Source organism: Macrotis lagotis, chromosome X (assembly GCF_037893015.1).
Source record: "Macrotis lagotis isolate mMagLag1 chromosome X, bilby.v1.9.chrom.fasta, whole genome shotgun sequence".
NCBI lineage: Eukaryota > Metazoa > Chordata > Mammalia > Peramelemorphia > Peramelidae > Macrotis > Macrotis lagotis.
The window spans coordinates 459,515,915-459,536,295 of record NC_133666.1 but is presented as its reverse complement, the minus strand read 5'-3'; the positions used below and the strand labels follow the sequence as shown (position 1 = coordinate 459,536,295).

Sequence of the window (20,381 nt, the reverse complement as noted above, 5' to 3'; positions counted from 1 at the left end):
AGTGCTCTATCTACTGTGCCTTCTAGGAGGCCATGTAAAAAGAATTAGATACCATCTTTAAAAAATCACAAATTTTTAAAAAAGACAATGAATTTTTGTAAAATGTACCCTCAATGATGTTTCAATCAAGTTTCTGTATTTTGTATCTGATCATAGTTTTTTTATAAAATTCTGAAGAGTTGGGAAAAAAAAACCCAAGATATTCCATAGCAACAGAAATTCTTTTCATTAAAATAATCCCTCCTTTTCCACTATTTATACAGGCTTCCTCAGATCACAAACTAGGAAAGACTTTTTTTTTCCCTTTCTGAATTAGGGTGAACTTAGTACAGCAAAACTAAAAGTACATTTTTGCTGAAAGGCTGACACAGCAAAGAAAGATATTTACGGAGTATTTTCTCATCTGTTTCTTCATTAAAGAAAATAGGAACAGCTGGGTCCTTTTATAGGCCACACCCCAAAAAAGTTTGCCTTCTGCAACATTTCTGCATCAAGAGTACAAGAAGCCTTAATGAACCCACCCTTACTTATTATGTTCAACACCCATCATTACTGCTCAATAGTCAAAGAAGAGATATCCAAAAGGCGCATTAATTTTCAGAAATTAATTTATTGAAACATTTCTTTTCAGAGGAAAATGTCATAATATTTTTAAACAGCATATACTTCTTGCATACCTCCTGGAAAATTCTTTCCTTTCTTTTCTTTTCTTTTTTTTTAAGAGACAGCAACTGAACCAGAAGATGAAAATAGTTTACATTAACTCAAGGTCTCTAGTAAGCCAAAAAGCTGTTTCTCCAGAGAAAGAAACATTTTATTTGGGCAGGAGAGAAGTCACCTAGTCATTAAAGAAAAAATTAGAACCTTTGGGTGACTATTTAAAAAGATAGTCCATTCCATTCTAACCCAAGTTTATCAGTTTTAGGCTAAGAATACGCTAGGTTAAAGTATCATGTGGTTCTATTCTAAGTGGTACTTTCTACACAATTCACGCTCACTTGCAATAACATTTTAATATTTCCCAAAAAGGAAGGGCCCTTTCTGTAATGAATAATAATTAAAGCAGTATGTTAACCATTCAAGGCTGAACACATTATCAACACTAAATAAATACTTCTTGTAATGACTGAACATGGAACATGCAACCCAACTATTCTGTCTTAATTGATTTTTTACTGATACTGAAATATTGTGGATATCAAGCATTGTTACCTTCACACAGCTCCAATTCAAAAAATTTTCCATTTACCATATTTCTATATATTCCAATATAAGAGGCTGGGTAGCAAAATGGATAGAGAGCCAGGCTGTCAGGAAAATTAATCTTCCTGAGTTCAAATCTAACCTCAGACATTTAGTAGCTATGTGACCCTAGTCAAATCACCTACAGTTTTCATCTGTAAAATGAATTGGAGAAGGAAATGGTAAAATGGTAAATCTTCATCAGAAAAACTCCAAATGGGGTCATGAAGACTCAGACTGAAAACAACTGAACTACATAAAATATCTTCCTATATGCTGTAATCTACTGGGAGTTTAGTTTTTATAGAAATTCAATGCTTGATTGTGTTATTCAATTTCTTCTTTTCCTTCTCCTCTGCTCCTGCTCCCCCTGCTTTTTTATTTTAGAGTACAGGCAGACTAGCTGGCAAAGATATGCCCTTGTTAAGTACTGGGCAAAAAGTAGTCTTCGATAAACTTTGTAAAATGTTCTTTTGTTGTTGCTGAATTTATCCAAGGATAAGAGTCTATAGGACAGTTACCAGTAGTTTTGTCACACTGTTAAGTGGCAAAATCTGATTTGTTCAAAAGCAGAGAACACCTTACACTCACATTCTAAATACAAGAGGTAGCAAAGACATTCATGAGAAGGCCTTTGAAAACTTTTCAGACTTCAATAGTTCAGTAATTTTTGCCCTTTGTATTCAATGGATGGTAGTAAAGATGATGAACAGAAAGAAAGCTATGGTAAGAAAGATAAAGAGAACAGTAATGACCAAAATGATTTTTGGGGGGTCTTCTGGACTGATTTCATCAATTATGGAAATTTCTTCCTCTCAAGTAATTTAAGCAATTTGTCTATAATTATAGTCTTGGGGAGGTGCTTAACACACTGACAAATTAAGTAATTTTCCCTTGATTATTCAGCTCGTATATGTCTGAAGCAAGACTTGAACCCAGGTCTTTTTGACTACAAGATCATCCCACTCTCTACTCTGTCATACTACTTCTCATATGATAATAAAAAATGAACAAATCATCTTTACTTGAACTGAAAGAAATACTAGGGGAGAAAAGACTCTAAAAATAAAATTTTACATGGTCATTCTATATATACCTATAGTGTATGCCTGTTTTTTTTCTTTAAAAGAAAGCTACTTTTAAGAAACAGTCTATATATTGACTAGATAATCACTGAGATCCCTTAACTCTCTCAATTCCTTGTGACTATTCAGTGCTATTGATAGTCAATCAATATAATCATTTAATCGTGTTGCTTACCTACTGACACCTAATTGAGATCCTCAGTTCTGAAAGAATGGGAGTTTTGATTGGAGAAGAGTTCTGAAGGGGGGAGCACAGCAGCATGAAAGCACTTGGACCCCTGAGAGAATGGGGGCCACTAGGCAAAGGAGAGTAGCGAAAGGGAATTCCAAATGCTATAATTGGTTCTTCTTATTTTGCTGTTTTTATGTCTTAAAAACCTAAGTTAAACATGACTCAGCCACAGATATCCTGATATCACTGGATACCCGCAATGTGGACATTTTTACTTTGCCTGAAAATATACATGATTCTAGAAGGAGTAGTACAGTATAAAAAGCACTGGACTGAGAACCTAAGAGAACTGACTTCTAATCCTGATAATGCCATTAACTAGTTCTTTGGACCAAGTCAATTAAAGATTATAGACTTCAGTTTCCTTCATTTATAATTAGATTAAATGACTTTTAAGTGCTCTTTCAGCTCTTAAATATTATGAGTCTAAATACTTTTTTTTTAAATTGTGGAATAAATGATCATCTGAATTACTTTCAAGGTCTTTGAGTAATTTTAATCTTTAATTTTTTTTAAATTTCCAAATGTACTCTCTCGGCTCAAATAAAGAAAGTAATGACTTGTAAATGTTCTATACCTTTACCTCAGTGCTCTGATAAGAAAGAACAGTATTTTGACTCAGGTACTAAATGATAAGGAGGGGTGTGAAAGAAGTGTTCCTTTTTTTTCTGGTCATCTGTTTAGAGACATTTGCAAGTTGGAAACTTCATAAATATGTTAGAAGTAATATTAGAGTGGGGGGGTAGGGGAGGGAAGTAAGATTGGGGAAAAATTGTAACACTCAAAAATTCAAATAAAATATTTAATTAAAAAAATATTAGAGGTGATGAGGGAGACTTGATAGGATTGCTTCCTTGTAGAATGACAGATTTAGAGCTGGAAGGAACCTTAGAAGTCACCTAGTTCAATTAGAGTACTAGAGTAAATGAAGGCTAGGATTTAAACGTAGGTCCTCTGACTCAAAATCTAGCACTGCTTCACTATCCCATGATGTTTCCTATTTCCTTTTTTTCAAATTCCATTTTCCTACCAGGAAAAAGGACTGGAGGTAGGTTGGGCATAAGTATAAGTGAAAAGAAAAAGAAAAATCAGTGGGAAAATTGCAGAGTTTATACACTCTACCATGAAGCTGCATGGCAAAAAGAAAAAAAGAACTCTCCCACATTATTTAACAATACAAAACTAAAAAAAAAAAATGTCACCACATGAAAAAAAGTCAAGCAAATAGCAATTTGGTTTTCCCTGGAGGTAAACTAATCTTGGGTCTTCCCAGACATTGTCCTCAAGAGGTATTTTTCTTTACCACAGTTGTAATTTAGGAGATAATTTTTCATGGTAATTAGCTGTTATTGTTAAGATTCTAATTTATTGTTTTTGGGAACAAGGTATATAGTGAGAAGGGGAAAAAAATGATATTTATGACAATGACTTTCCTCCGGGAAATAGAAACAACTGGAAAAACTTGGTAAATGGATGTAATTGGAAAGGATTTTGTCATTGTTCATATATTCACCATTCAAAACACTGCCATCTTTGTACAAGAAGCCTACAGTTAATTCTATTCAACAACTATTTGTTGAGGAGATACATGCCTAGCACCACCCTAGACACTGGGTCAAATACAAAGGGCCTAAAATATTCTATTCCTATTCTAGAAGTGGTCATTGTCTAATTTTATACGTTTCTATTAGTCATGAGCCATTAGACTCTAGACTTATACTCAGTCTCCCTATGGTAAAGAGGAATTTTGTGTTTAATATGTTTCAACTGCAGATGGAAGACATTAAAACCAAGATACAATTTGAATTATTCTCTGAAGTTACTCAAAAGGAGCCTTGCTGTGGAATTTAGATAATCTGTGACCAAATTCCAGCATCTCAGACAAATGCCTCAGGGTCATGGAGATATAGACCTTTATAGAATCATAGATTTATAAAAGAAAAAAACATTAGAGCTGCAACTCCTTCATTTTATAGATGTTCAGCCTCTCTTTGGAAAACTTGAATATTTCTGTGAGCCAACATTACACCACTTGTATATGCTCACACAATAACATTCAGTACCCATTTTCTCACTGATCTTCGCCAATGAGGTCAGCAAGCTCCAATATACTTGGATTCCACTACATCTTGCAGCCCTGGGGGTGCTCTAGTGGTCATGGCATTTCTTCAACCACCTCACATTAAGCAACCTGGGGCTCCAAAGCATCAACCCACAACTACCACATCTCTTTGGATTTTCAGCTTTAAGTCACTATGTGGTTAACTCCCAGCAAATTATGCTGCTGCCAAATACAATGGGTGGATTTGTGGACTAGCTTCCCCAATTTAACCCCTAAATCCTTTTCCCAAAGGATTTCTTTCTTCTTATTTCCAAATGTCACCAGTTTAAACTTGGCCCCAAATAAATGTTTATTAAATTGAATTGACCCTCCAGAAAACCCATTTCCTTCTTCTAAACCCCAGAAAGTTTTAAAGAACTATTATAAAACAAAGGTTGCTGTTCTGGTTGTATCCTAATCACCAGGAAAGGGCCATGCAGAGAGTAAAGGAAAAATGGGAATAAACACAAGAAAATAAAGTTGGAAAGACCCTTAAAAGTTCATGAAGTCCAACCCCCTCATTTTACAGATGAAAGAGCTGAAGTTAAGTAATTTGGCCATAAGTCACACAACTACTAAGTTTTAGGAAATATTTAAAAGCCAGACTTTCTTGACACCAAATCCACCACCTTATTCATTATACCACTATGTCGCTCAAAAATTCTAAGAAAATGTGCCAGGAGGCACAAAGAAGAGGCTGATGATAAAGTAAAAAACTAAAGGATAAAATTAAATAGAAACAACATGACACTGACGGCATTTCACAGACTTTTATTTCATCACAGTAGGGCATGTCTATCAATGCAATTCCTCAGTAATTTAGAATTTCGAACCTCAAGTGATCACCCTGCTAATACATATGAAAAGCAGGATTTAAACCCAGGTCATTGAGTTTAAAGATGAACTGGCATCTACTGTTTATGCTATGTTTCCTTTTTCCAAGAGTATTTTCTGAGAGTATTCAATTTAATAAAAATTTACTGAATATCTATACAAGGTACTGTATATGAGATTATTATGAATAATGATGATGATGATATAATGTCTATCCTCATTGAGCTATGGATTCCATTCATCATGCACTTGCCAGTTCCTAGCATGTCTCACAGTGTTAAAAAAGTTATGTGATTTCGCATTAGATTTCAAGCCAGAATAAAAGATTTTTCTTTGAATATAAAAAGAATAGTGAGAATCTAATGAGTAAATAAATATGAAAGCACTTTGAAAACTGAAAAACATATGTGTGTGTGTATAAAATCATGTACACACTGGTATTTTATGATGATGGTTTTCCTTGGCTATCTCATAAGCTTGATGATTTCTTCCACATGGGTGCTACCACCACTGGCATGGTTGGCAACTTCTTTATGCTATACCTTAGTAGAGCTTCAAGAATTACTGGTATAAATGAGAATTCATCGGTTTGAGTACAACCTTCTGAGATTAAGCATCTCTGAACTTAACTGACTGACTGTCTCACAAAAGGTCACTTGCTCTCTACCTTCACCCAGAACTGCAGGTTTGTGCCTGGTGTCCCTGGACTCTGTTGGTCTGCATTTTACCACATCTTATTTTGTCTTTGGTACAATGTACATTTCCAGTAATTTCCATGACATATACATATACATACTCTCTATCTCCCTTTGTTCCCCATATTTATCTGTCCAGCTCTAAGAATAGTAACCAAATTCATAGTACCACTACTAACTAAAAGAATGTATAACTGTTCTATTGCTACAATCATTATTCTCTTTGACATCCCTGTCTAAAACACTTCACTCTGGTCACAACTCCCCAAAATATATTATTTCCCCCTTGAGGGTGGGAACTGAGTTGCTTACATATATTTGTATTCCCAACCCAGCCCAGTGCAACACAAAGAAATCACTCAATGAATGCTTTTTCATTCATTCATTCATATTATGACACTTCAATACTACTATTGTCACAGAGAGTGGTGTCAACTTCAACTCTGGATGAGTTCTGCCTAGAATTCTTAGTGTTTTTTCTGGATTGAGTGCTAGAGTCAGGGAAAGACACTGAATTTGGAAGCCCAGAGACCGAGCTCTGATACTAACTAGCTGTGTAACCTTATCTATCTGAAGGTATTTTATATCTTTGGGCCTCATTTTCCTCATATGTATAAAAGGGAAAGGGGATTAGACTTCTACATTCTGGTCTTTTTCAGCTCTAAAATCCCTGATACCACCTGGGTTATCAAGAAGCCTGGTGTGATGCATCCGTGCCCAAGACTTTAATTAGTCTCCTAAATTACCTTAGTCTTCAGTGTTTCCAGGTAAGATAATATTTTGATTTTCCTAACTCAATTTTTTAATAGTGAAAAACCTTCAAATTTAATTAGGATAAGGGAAATGCTGGCACTCCATTCATCCAAACACCAACTACCATAAATAAATTCCTTATTCAGTGTTATCATTGCCACAGAGGAATCAGAGCTAACTCTTCCCCAGAGCCTCTCATTTTTCTTTCATCCTCCCTTGTTGTTTTAAACCTAATCAAAAAAAAAATGCTGAGTTATCAAAGATTTTAAAAAGTGGGGAAAAAAACTAGCATGGATAAGTCTGTGTCAGTCTGTGATTGTCCTTTTCTAGTTGCAACAGAACTATACAAGATTGATAAACGTGCTTGGATGCTTATCCCCCACGATATTCCCTTTCTATTTTCTACTATCCTAAATACCCCAAAATATTAGTAGCAATTAATTGTATTAATATAGGTAGAAAGTTATGTGAATAACTGGAATCACTGCAACAAAACATAAATGATGTATGAAAGGGGAAACAATGCCTATTCCAATGGGCAGAGAAGAAAGACAGTGTTGTTTTCTGCAAGCTGTAAACCAAAAAACTTATCAGGGGGAGGGAGACCTCCTGGAAGCAACAGTTCCTACATATACACACTTCTACATCCTTCCTCACAGTGAACATCCCTGCTTGGCCTATGATTGCCCAAGGTCAAGTTGAAGCAGGTCATACCCCACTCATGCCTAAGACCTAGGTGATACAGGTATGGATGCTAGAGCAAACTTCACAATGGGGATAAGAATTTTTTCCTGCCCAAGACAGTTCAGAGATTTGAGATACTTTAGCCCCTCAGCTCAAAGGTTAGGAAGTTGTCTCAGAACCTCATAATGTGTAATTGATAAATATTTGTTGAATGAATGAAAAACTTGAATAGTTTTACCACCTGCTCCCTCCCTCCAGTGCCTCCACCTCCTGAATCTCATGTGGTTATCTTTGAAAAGCACAAAAGTCCCTTGAAACAACATCCCCAACCTGGGCAGAGAATAGACTTACAATCATGTCTGTGCACCCTTAAGGATTTCAGATGCATACTTCCAGGATATGTAGTTGGAGACAGCTACAATTGTTAAATTTCAGTGTCAAAAATTGGCAATCACTACAAATCAGAGCTGTATTTGTTTTGTTAATTGTTAAGATTTAAGTGTTAATAATGCTGATTAAAATTACAAGTAGGTGTTCATACATATATCAGCTCTTATTAACATTTTCTTGAACTCAGCAGAAGTACAGTAGAAGGGTAAGGGAGGAGAGAGAGTGAATAACAATTGACATTTTCATAGTATTTTAAGATTTGCAAATTGTTTTCTATCCATTATTTCATTTGAGCCTCATAACCCCTTGTATACTCAAGTCCAGTGCCAAAAATCTAGGTAAGAACAAGAAGTAGAGTCAGGAGTCTGTGTTGGGTCAGCTTGAAAGACTCACCCAGTGTCATTATTCTAAACAGGGGAAAATGGTATAGTGTAAGGAACACTCCAAAGTAGACATTGAGCCTCTACACTCCAAAAGACACTGTTTACAAAGTTAATCCTATAAACCCACCATAAGAAAGGATTACTTTAAATAGGATTAAGCCTTTTGGTGTTTACTAAAAGTGTAGGATTTACTAGAGCTTACTCAAGAAAGAAAATACTCCAGGGATTCAATTTAAGTCTCTCCCTCTCCCCACCCTCCAACCTTTCTTTTGAGTCTTAGGTCTCTCTTATCACTTAGCTAGAAGTCCTAGTCCTCCAGTAGCTCAAGACTCCAAGGGACAAGTGATATACCAGCCTCCGCCTCTTCCTACTCCACCGTGAACAGCCTAAATCCTAGTTTTGCTGAACTTAATTCTTACAAAGGATTTTGAAACATAAACTATTCTCATTTATTATCTAACTGCCTTCTCAGAGTAAAAGCCAAATTGAAATCAGAAGAATAAAATGATCACAAACCATTAAGTTCACATGACTCTGGTACTCTACAGTCAGCCAGACTGACCTACCTTACAGAAGGCTTGCACAGCCTAATTCCATTTGAATAAAATTCCACTGAAGAAATTTTATTTTTTAATGGTTACTTCATCAAACATTTCTTAAGTACTTTCTATGTAACAAATACTAAGCTAAACATTTAGAAGAAAAAGACAAAAAAAGTTCCTGATCTCAAGGAATTCACAGCCTAAGGAATCATTTACTGAATAATTAATCATTTTTTAATCCATCAAATATATATATATATATATATATATATATATATAGTTGTTACATCTGTATTATGCAATTCAACTTGTATTGCATAACAATGATCCATATTTTTTAACTATCATGTGGCTTATTTTAAATGAAAAGCAACTCCTTAAAAAAAAAATTCAGGGTATGTATGGGTACAGTTAGTCCACATCTGCTTTCTGCACTCTCATTTGGCTATTCCTTCTCTTGCCTGAGTGCTTCTACATCCTTGACTTGCATTCTCTCCCTCAACCTCTGTCTCTAAGAATTCTTAACTTCCATCCAGGCTCAACTGGCAGACCACCTTTTTACTGGATCCCCAAGTTTTAAGTGCTCTCTTCCTCCTCAAATTATATTTAACTTATTTATTTACAAATATTATATCCCCATGATCAAACATGGGCACTTTGAGGTCAGATCCTGTTTCTCCTTAAGTTCTTGACACAGAGTAGGCTTAACAAATGCTTAATATAGACAATTAATAAATTAATCAGTCACTGAGTATGTACCAGAGTATGTGCCAGGCCCTGAGGATCTAATGAAAGATAAAAACTTAACCCCTGCTCTCAAAGAACAAGAAGATATACATTCAGGAGAAACTGAAGATGGTCTCAGAGGAAAGGCTCTAAGATTAAAGAGGAATGGGAAAGGCTTCTTGCAGAAGATGAGACTTTAGCTGGGCCTTGAAGCCAGAAGGCAGAGATGAGGAAGTACACAGTCAGTGAAAATGCTCAGTGCAAGGGACAGCAGTCTTGTTCTAAGAAAAGCAAGGTTTAGGCTGGGTCATGCATTGCAGAGTATGGGGACAGGCCACCTAGATTGTGCGGTGGATAGAGTACAGGTCCTGGAATCAGGAGGATGAGAGTTCAAGTCTAGCTGAATGACCTTGGGTAAGTCACTTAACCCTGATTATCTCGCATCTAGAGTCATTTCCAGTCATCTTGATTCACATCTGCCACTGGACCCAGATGACTCTGAAGGAGAAAGTGAGGCTGGGGTCTTAGCACAGCACCCCACCTCATTCAAATACAATTCATATGCTTATCGTGACATCTCCTTGATGACATGGTCCTCTTTGAAAATAAAGGACAAACTACAACAGTGTGAAGAGGAGTAGAAAGGTAGAAAGACAAGATTACAATAGGTTTTGGAAGTCCCACAAAACCCTCTATTTCAGCCTGGGAGGGGCTGAGAACACTGGAGTTTACCGAATGGGGGGTAGGAAGGTGGGGAGTGAGCAGTGTCAAGAGAAGTGCCTGAGGTCAGGGGAACGATTAGGGCTGGACAAATAGATCTGAGAATCACCTGCCCAAATTTAGTGGGAACTGAGGAAATCTATAGGTGAGCCACTATAGCAGGAGTGCCTTGGGAGATACCTACAAATACTGGAATGGCATGGATGAAGAACTAGCAAAGTGCTCCAACAGGAACAGCACTGGAAGCCAGTGTCATCTAAATCTGAAGAGAAGAAAAGGTCAAGAATAGGAAGATGACCATGGTAAAGGCAGTAGAGAGGTCAGTAAGGATGAGGACTGAGTAATAAGCCATAAACTTTAGCGGTTAAGAAATCACTGATAATTTTGGATAGCAGTATTCTCTCCTTTCCTCTATCACTGTGACCATTCCAATATGGACCCTTCACTTCATTTCCCCCAACTCCAATTCACTCAAATAACAGATTTGACAATGTTCATCTCCACTGCCCCATTCAATAAACTCCAGTGGCTCCCTAGTTCCTTCAGGATCACATAAAAATTCTGTTTGGTTTTTGAAGCTCTTCAAAAATGGCCCCTTCCTATCTTCCCAGTCTTAAGACTTTCCTCAAAAATCCAGGGACTGGCTTCCTTCCTCTTCCTTAACAAGACTATCCATCTTCTGCCTAAACATTTTCACTCCGCCTCATGTCTAGAATCTCTCCCTCCTTGTCTTTACCTACTAGATTCCATGGTTTCATTCAAGTCAAAGCTCAAATTTCATCTTTTGTAAGAAACCTTTCCTGTTTCCCCTTAATGTTGGTATCTTCTCTCTACTGATCATCTCCATTTTATTCTGTGCTTATACAAAGCTATTTGCATGTTGCCTACCTTGTTAAATTGTGACTCCCAGAACAAAGGGGTTCTTTTTGGCCTTTCTTTGTATCTCAAGAACTGAGCCCAGAGCCTAGTACATACAACCATGTCTAGTAAAATGCTTGCTGTCTTGACTGGTGAGAAAGGCCTGAACTAGGGTGGGAGTAGAAACAGATGTGAACTAATACTATAAGTATATTTCAAAATTAAAGAAATATTTTTTCACAAACCATTGTGAAATTACCTTTATACAGAGTTAATATTTTATGAAAATGCCTTTAACAGACAACTGAAGACACAAGATTACAATACTCTTGAGTCACTGCCAGTTACTGCTTTCTAAGAGACTAACAGTTTTAAAATAAACAGGGTTTCATGGAAACAGGGCAGATAAGATAGAGCTGTTGCCCGGTGAATAATAACACAGGGAGCCAGGAAAAAACAGGTCTCCCCCTCCAAACTGAGTTTTAAAGGCCAAACTTTGAAGAAATTTAACAAGGGAAGATTATAGTTATAACTAGCTCTTTGCTAGAAGGTCATAACTTTTTTTTCAGTCATTTAATCTTCTTATTTCACTTCAGTCTGATAATAGAGGTTCATGGAATAATCAGACAAGTTTGAAGACTAGTCAAAAGGCAATGCTAACTGCAGCATTAAAGCACTGAAACAGTTTTCAAATAGAAATAGGTCATTTGAGACAAGCCTGCAAAGAGGATTATCTACAAATCAACATTTTCCCTTCCTATATAGTACAGATATACTCTCAGCAATCAACAAGTGATAAATACTACTACTGATTAAGATATGTTTTGCAAATGGGACATCACTAGGCCCTCTTCTGCACTTCCTTTAGGCTCAAGTACTAAAGCAATTTATAATCAAGCCACTGTAATGAAATCTAGTATTAATATTCTTTCAATAAAATGGTTTTTTCTGAACATTTTGCAATTATCTTAATTCACATAAATAACTTTTATCAACTAACTTTAAATGTTAAGAAATCTATTTGCCTTTCTCTTTGAATAAAGTGATTTTAAATAAATTCTTCCACTTAGGAAATCTTCCTGCTGAATTCTAATTTCTATGGGTTGTATGTGGTATACAGAGACAAACATTTTCAAAATGACATAGAATAGTGGAAAAGTATCCTTTCTCCCACAATGCCAAAGCACCGCTGGGCAATTTAGATACAGGAAGAATGGAGTTAATTTAACATCACTCTAATTAAAAACTCAAACTACAACAAGGTACTTTTAAAATACTAAGTGGATTCTTGGGGGGGGGGGGGGCAGAGGAAGGATTGGGAAGAATTTGTTCCTATTAACAGTTGGAAAAATTTTTTTCTAATGATTCAAGTACTGCCATTCATATGGTAATCATAGGAGTGGCTAGGTGGCGTAGTGGATAAAGCACCGGCCTTGGAGTCAGGAGTACCTGGGTTCAAATCCGGTCTCAGACACTTAATAATAACCTAGCTGTGTGGCCTTGGGTAAGCCACTTAACCCCGTTTGCCTTGCAAAAAAAAGCTAAAAAAAAAGCTCATAATGGGCATCATGCTTTCGGTCCACTGTCCTATGAGGTTCTGGGTCTAAGTTCTTCTAATGGGATAGATTTGTTCTGAGTTCTGTCCTTGTTCTCGTTGTGACCAGTGGCACACATTTCTACAACAGCTGGCAATGGTTATGTATGAATTCTCTGCTAGCTCTGGAACACAGTAAAGCTATTATAATGCTCATAAGTAACTGTGATCTTCAACCTTGGCCTCATGACCTTGCTTCTTCTAAACTCCTTCTGACTTTCCAATTTCTATTTTTTTTTTAGGTTTTTGCAAGGCAAACGGGGTTAAGTGGCTTGCCCAAGGCCACACAGCTAGGTAATTATTAAGTGAGGCAGGATTTGAACCCAGGTACTCCTGACTCCAAGGCCGGTGCTTTATCCACTAGGCCACCTAGCCGCCCCTCCAATTTCTATTAATAAAACCACCATCCCCCACTAGTTACTTGAAACCCTAAAAGGTCATTCACTGTCTTTGATCTTCCCCATCCTTTGTCCTCCTCATTCAATCAGTTCCCATTCAATTCCATCTCTGCTTTCCTCCATTATCCCTAAATCCCGAGTTGCCACTCTAGTTTAGACCTCGTTACCCCTAGATTACAGACAGTTCCAACAGTTTCTTAGTCTACCTCCAGTCACCACTACCACTACCACCCTCCCAATCTTTCCTATACAGCACTGCCAGATTAGTCTTGCTCATAAACATCTCTGATCACATTCCTGGTTCCTTGCTCCCTATATAATGAAGTCCAAGCTCCTTGTGTTAGCAGTCCAGGTTTTCCATGCTCTGGTTCCAACCTGCCTTTCCAGCCTTTGCAGTCCAACCAAATTGGACCACTGGCTGTTCCCCAAATACACCCCTCACTTTTTTGTCCTGATGCCTCTTCTCACTCTATTTTCAAATGGAGGATGAAATGCATTCATTTCTCACAACTGAGCCCACCTAGTTTTAATTCAACTGATGAAAACAAGCAACAGTAATGGCAGCATTTATAGAACCCTCTAAGGTTTGCGAAGTGCTTTACATAGGTTATTTCATTTACTCCTCCCAACACCCCTAGAAGGTAAGTGATACCATTATACCCATTTTACAGATGAGGAAACTTCTTGTTACATGATGCCTTCTTTGACTCACCTTAGACAGACCTGATAGATTTCCATTCTCTGAACATTCATATTAATATATCTCATATTTTGTTTTGCAGTGTATTTGTCTCTGCCACACTGTAAACTCCTTGCATTTGGGTACTGGGTCTTATTAATCTCTGTAGCAATTATATGTTCGGCATTTGATGTTTGATGAACGAATCAATTCTAACTAGATTAACTGACCCATACAACTTTCTGAGAAGGTAACCCTTCTCTCAGATTCAAGAAAAAGATATTTAAAAAAAATAAACAGGGGCAACTAGGTGGTGCAGTGGAAAAAAAAACAAGTCTGGAGTCAGGAAGATTTGAGTTCCAATGCGACCTCAAACATTTCCTATTGTGTGACCCTGGGCAAATCACTTGGTCCTATTTGTCTCAGTGTCCTCATCTGTAAAATGTGCTGGAGAAGGAAATGGCAAACTACTCCAATATCTTTATCAAGAAAACTCCAAATGGAGTTACACAAATCTGACACGATTGAATCATCAAGACAACAATAAAATGAACAATCAAGCCAAACATACCAGTTAATGTGGAAAAAGTATGCTTAAAACTAGTTAGCACAGAAGATTATGAATCTCCCTAACAGCCAAGTAATGTGCCTTGATTGGTACAACCCACTGAAGTTACAAACTGAAAAAACCAAGGTCATTTCACATTTCTGTGAAAAGACATGGTTTAAAATGTCTAAGTTCCAAAACCACTGTAACCAAGATCAAAAGAAATGTAGTAAACTGGGAAACAATCTTTACAACTAGTATTTCTGACAAAGAAATCATTTCTAAAATATACAGAGAACTGAGTCAAATTTTTTAAAAAACAAGCCATTCGCCAATTGACAAATGGTCAAAGGATATGCAAAAGCAATTTACAGATGAGGAAATCAAAGCGATACAGTCATATTAAAAATTGCTATAAATCACTACTTCTTAGAGAATTGCAAATTAAAGCATCTCTGAGGTACCACCTCACACTTCTCAGACTGGACAATATGACCAGAAGGGACAATGATCAATGTTGGAAGGGATGTGGGAAATCTGGGACACTACTACACTGCTGATGGAGCTGTGAACTCATCCAACCTTTCTGGAGAGCAGTTTGGAATTATGCCCAAAGGGCAACAAAAAAATGTGCATACCCTTTCATCCAGCAATACCACTACTGGGTCTCTACCCTGAAGAGATTATGAAAAAGGGGAAAAATATCACTTGTACAAAAATATTCACAGCAACCCTGTTTGTGGTGGCAAAGAATTGGAAATAAAGTGAATGTCCTTCAATTGGGGAATGGCTTAATAAACTGTGGTATATGTATGTCATGGAACACTATTATAATTAGAAACTAGGAGGGATGAGAATTTAGGGAAACCTGAAAGGATCTACAGAAGAACATTGTGCACCCTAACAACAACATGGGGAAGATGGTCAACCTTAATGGACTTGCTCATTCCATCAGTGCAATCAGGCACAATTCTGGGGTATCTGTGATGGAGAATACCATCTGTATCCAGAGAAAGAATTGTGGAGTTTGAACAAAGACTATTATCTTTAATTTTAAAAAAAGTTATCTTATTATGTTATTTTGCTATCTCTTATACTTTATTTTTCTTCCTTAAGGATATGATTTCTCTCTCATCACATTCAACTTAGATCAGTGGAATCAATGGAAATAACGTAAAGACTAACAGACTGCCTTCTGTAGGGGGTGGGGGAGGAAGGAAGTGAGATTAGGAGGAAAATTTTAAAATTCAAAAGAAATAAATAAAAATAAAATGTCTAAGTTCATGTATAGACAAAGGATCTAATAGTCCTATTTTTATAAATGAATTCCCAAATCTTCAGTTTGGGTTCCAGGATTTTTTAAAGCAGTTTGACTTTTCTGATTGATTTGACTGGACCTCTTAATCTTAAATAAGGATGTCTGAACTTTCTTTCCTAACCTCCTTCTCAAAGATTAAGGTTGCATTATTGCAAACACATTCCTTTTTAATAGATCATCATTGAATTATCAGTCATCACACAGCAAAGGTAAAATACAAATAAATAATGAACAAGACAGAACACAAACAGTAAGGTACAAAACAAAACCATAAATGGAAATTGTATTAGAAGGCAAGGGAAGAGAGTTTTGAGGAGATCTTTTGTTATTCTGTTGTTTCAGTCATGTCTCTCTGTGACCCCATTTGGGGTTGTCTTGGCAAAGATACTAGAGTGGTTTGTCATTCCATTTTTTCAGTTCATTTTACAGAGAGAAAAATGAGGAAATAGAGTTAAGTGACTATCCTAGGGCTACACAACTAGAAAGTATCAGAAGTCAAATTTGAATTCAGATCTTCCTGACTCTAAGCCTATCCACTTTACTACCTGGATGCCCCCTCTGAAGAGATCTAGATAGTGTCAATTTGAGACATCAGACATCAGAGAAGTACAAAAGGAAGGATGTGTCAGAACTGAAAATATCTTCGAGAAGTGACTTACCCAAGGTCATAAAACAAGCAGCAGAGGTTGCCCTTCAGATCTACCATTCCCAGTACAACTTCCAGCATGCCAAATTGCCTCCTCCCAGTCTTTGTCTCTCTCCCATAGAAATGCTTTCAACTTCTGTTTCAATTAATTTCACAGATTTTCATAATTAAATTCCCAGATTTTTAGAGGAAGATGCTAGCCATGGTGAAATATATTCTCGAACCTAATTCCTTACCACTGTGATCAATGTATCTCAGAGTTGAAAGAGACCTCAGAAATCATCTAGTGCAAACCTGATGCAAGCTCTTAATAGATCTTTTCTATTCTCTACCTGAAGCAAAACTTGCATCTAAATAGCCCTCAGAAATGGCCATTTAGCCTCTGAAAGTCTCTACTAAGAAGAAAATCACTACCTGCCATGAAAATTTACTTCACATTTGGGCAGTATCAATTACTAAGAAATTCTACTAACCAGAAAAATTCCTCCTAGTAGCTTCCACTCCACTGATTCTCCTTCTGCTCTGGCATCATGAATAAATCTAATAATCTTGCTTCTACTTAATAGCACTGCAAATATCTTAAAGCAGAAATTCAAGCCAAATCTTTCTCGTTTTTCCAATTGATTTATATATGGTATGATTCTTCAGCAGTCCCTCTCCTCTAAACATGGTCAGAAAAGAAAACCTGACCCCCAAAGTCCTTGGTACCATCAACATCAGAAACTGATATGGTTTTATGAATGGAAGTATTAAAGAAGACTGATGACCATTTATTTTTCTACAGTACCCTAAGGACCTTAGCTCTTTCATCTGAAATGTAGCTGAAACCTCTTCTGTGTGTTGTCTTCTGCTATTAGAATGCTAGTTTCTTCATATTGTTTTTTTTCATTTTTATTCCCAGCACCCCTAGCACAATGTTTTATATATCATAAATATTTTTTCATCCATTTGTTGCTCAGATTGAAATATGGCACCCAGAACTGAACACAATATTCCAGATGTGACCCAATCAAAAAAAAAAAAAGAGTATTGCAGGACAATCATTTCTTTCCTGAACACTATACTTCTATTTAATGCAGCCTAGGAATGCAAACAATTTCTATCTGGCTCACAAGCTTCTTGAGGATAGGAACTATACATTATTTATTTTATCTTTCTCAGCATCTAGTACATTGCTTGCACATAGTAGACACAATAAAGAGCTGTTTAACCTTAATTTAGATAAAAATTGACATTTATTTGATTTAATTAAAATATACCCTAATTGTAACAAACAATTCCATATGATCAATAAGGTATTTGGATAAGTGCTAAACCAGTTAAAGTTATCTAGAATCTTTGTAATGGAAAAATTTTTGCAGGCTCTTTTCCATAATTAGAAAAAATTTTAAGTCTACTTTCAGTAACATAATCAAATGTTTTCTAGTCTAAATTCTATTAATGTTAATTATAAATATATATGAAAAGTTTGAACATTTCTAATCTGATCAGTTGTTCCAACCTAATCTGTCAATAAGTAGGGGATCAAATAAGTTTAAATATGTTTCTATATTTATTAAAGCACAGTAGGATTTTCCATGCAAGATTTTCTGACTAGTAAGATTCCTTATGAGATGTGGGACCTGCAAAGAACTATTTAATGTTTTTATAATAGTCAATTTGGTAGTGGGTCCTCGGACCACCTAGTGACATCACCAAGTCAGGCAATTAGACTCAAAAGTTTTTGTCCTAAAGTTTCATTCAGCTGAAGAAGCATCATGTCTGATGCATTGGATTTGGAGTTAGGAAAACTTGAGTTTGAATCTGTCCTCAGGCACTTACTAGTTGTCTGTTGCTAGTGAAAACGTAACCATTTTGAGCCTCCTATTAAAGAGGAGGGCTGTATGACCTCTAAGGCATACTCAAGCTCTAAATCTATGGGCCTATAAGAAGAAAAAAATATCCCAAGAATGGCAAGAATCAGATACTCTGGGGCATACTTTCTTTACCTGGAATTCTTTATTATAATTATTACTCAAACTGTTAGAAGAAAATGAATCTCACCTGTAATTGTACCATTTAGACACGACTGTCACTCATAACTGCCCTTATTTTATATCTGATGATAATAACTGCAAAAATTCTATTAAGAAAAAATAACTCCTCATCAGAGACATTTCCAAAATATTTTATGCACATCATCTCATTAAATTTGATGACAACTTTGGAAGAATTTCAGTATCATTTCCATGAGGGATGAGATCACTATGATTGCAAGCGGTGGGATGACTAGTTCTCATTCCCAGTTTTTACCACTTCTGATAAATAAAGGCTGCGTTGCTCTGGGCAACTCCTTGCACATCGGTATGAGGAGTTTGTCCATCTAGGAATGCCCTCGGTCAGTGCGATCAGAGGGCCTGTCTATCTCTGTCTTCCTTACAAAGTAAAATAAGACCTTGAATCCAGTGGAAGTTCCTGACACCAAAATAGTACACGTGTGAATGATACACTTTAAAAACTGTGCTCTTGGGGCGGCTGGGGCACCGGCCTCAGGCACTTCATGGTTACCTCGCTGTGTGACCTTGTGCAAACCACTTAACCCCATTGCCGCGCAAAAACCTAAAAAAAAACCAAACTGTGCTTTAAGATGGTGGAGAAGACAGGCACAGCTCTGAAATCTCCTGTTCTTTCTCCATCTATGATATAAACTCTGCTCTTCTCGAATCTTGATTTTTTTAAAAAAAGCTTTTAACTTTATGCTATCACTGACAATTTTCACTCATCAAAAAAAGGAAACTTATAAAATGTAAAGTGCCTGCGGATGGAGTTGGAAACTGTAAATGCATGCTGTGCCCTGGCCCGGCGGGCTTCTCCCGGGGCTGTTGGCACCAAGCCCTCCCTGGGGCGCATCCCAGCCTCCCCGCGGCCTCGTGCTTTGTTCGGTCCCGGCGCAGCGCCCCGAGCCGTCCCCCGCCGCCCCGCGCCCCCCGCCCCGGCCCTGCCGCCCCGCGCCCCGAGCCGTCCCCCGCGCCCCGCGCCCCGGCCCCGCGCCCCGCGCCCCGCGCCCCGCGCCCCGGCCCCGCCGCCCCGCGCCCCGCGCCCCGGCCCCGCCGCCCCGGCCCCGCGCCCCGCGCCCCGCGCGCCGCCGCCGCAGTACTCACACCGGCGTGGCCGGGCAGGGCATCTGGCTCCAGGCGCACTGGTACTGGGCCTGGATGAAGCTCTCCGTGCCCTCCAGGACGGAGCAGCTCACGTTCTTGTTGACTATGTAGGCGCACCAGTTCCTGGGGCGGGACAGAAAGAGAAGGAGCCGTGAGGCGGGCAGCCACGTGCGGGCTCGTCTTCGGAAAGCCCCCGGGCACGGCGCGTGCCCCGCCGCGCTCGGCGCGGGCCGGCGTGCCCCGGGGAGGCAGCCTGGGGCCGGCGGCGGCTCCCGCCTCGACGCGCTCCGGCCGCCCTGGCCAGGGCAGCGGGCGAGGGGGCCGCCCGGGGCCGGGGAGGGCACTTACTTGTTCCGGACGCCGGGCCGGCCGCTCTGCCGCGCCGCGGGGCCGCCTCGGGCCAGCCCGCCCCCCGCCAGGGCCAGGAGCGCCAGCGCCCAGGGCCAGCCGCGGGGCCGCATCCTGCCGCCTCGCCGCCGGGCGCGCGGGCCGGCCGGGGAGGAGCGCCTCGGCGCCGGCCGCAGCCGGGCGGCCGCGGGCAGGGGGCGCGGGCCGGGCTCCGCTCCTCGGGCTCCTCGGTCCCGCTCGCCCTCCTCCGCCGCGCCCAGCCCGCGCCTCGCCGCTCGGGCCCCGGGTGACGCACGGGTGCCCCGGCCGCCCTCCGCTTTATGCCGCTCCCCTCCCTCGCCTCCGCCCGCGCCGGGCGCCGCGGCTCCGGCCCCTCGCCCTCGCCCTCGCCGCGGGGGGTGAGGGCCGCCGGGGCTGCGAGGAGGGTCTGGGCCACCCCGTCCCGGATTACTCATTCCTTCGGCGT

At 39.1% G+C, this 20,381-nt stretch overlaps 1 protein-coding gene across 1 annotated transcript in view; it reads right to left on the bottom strand.

Moving 5' to 3' along the window:
• Positions 1-20,028, bottom strand: part of EMILIN2 (elastin microfibril interfacer 2) — a 65,795-nt gene extending 45,767 nt beyond the window's left edge. The window contains exons 1-2 of the mRNA XM_074200954.1: positions 19,916-20,028; positions 19,568-19,690 (exon numbers count right to left, since the gene is read on the bottom strand). Coding sequence (XP_074057055.1) covers positions 19,568-19,690; positions 19,916-20,028 — 236 coding nt within the window. The remainder of the gene's footprint in view (positions 1-19,567; positions 19,691-19,915) is intronic.
• Between the last annotated feature and the right edge of the window lie 353 nt (positions 20,029-20,381).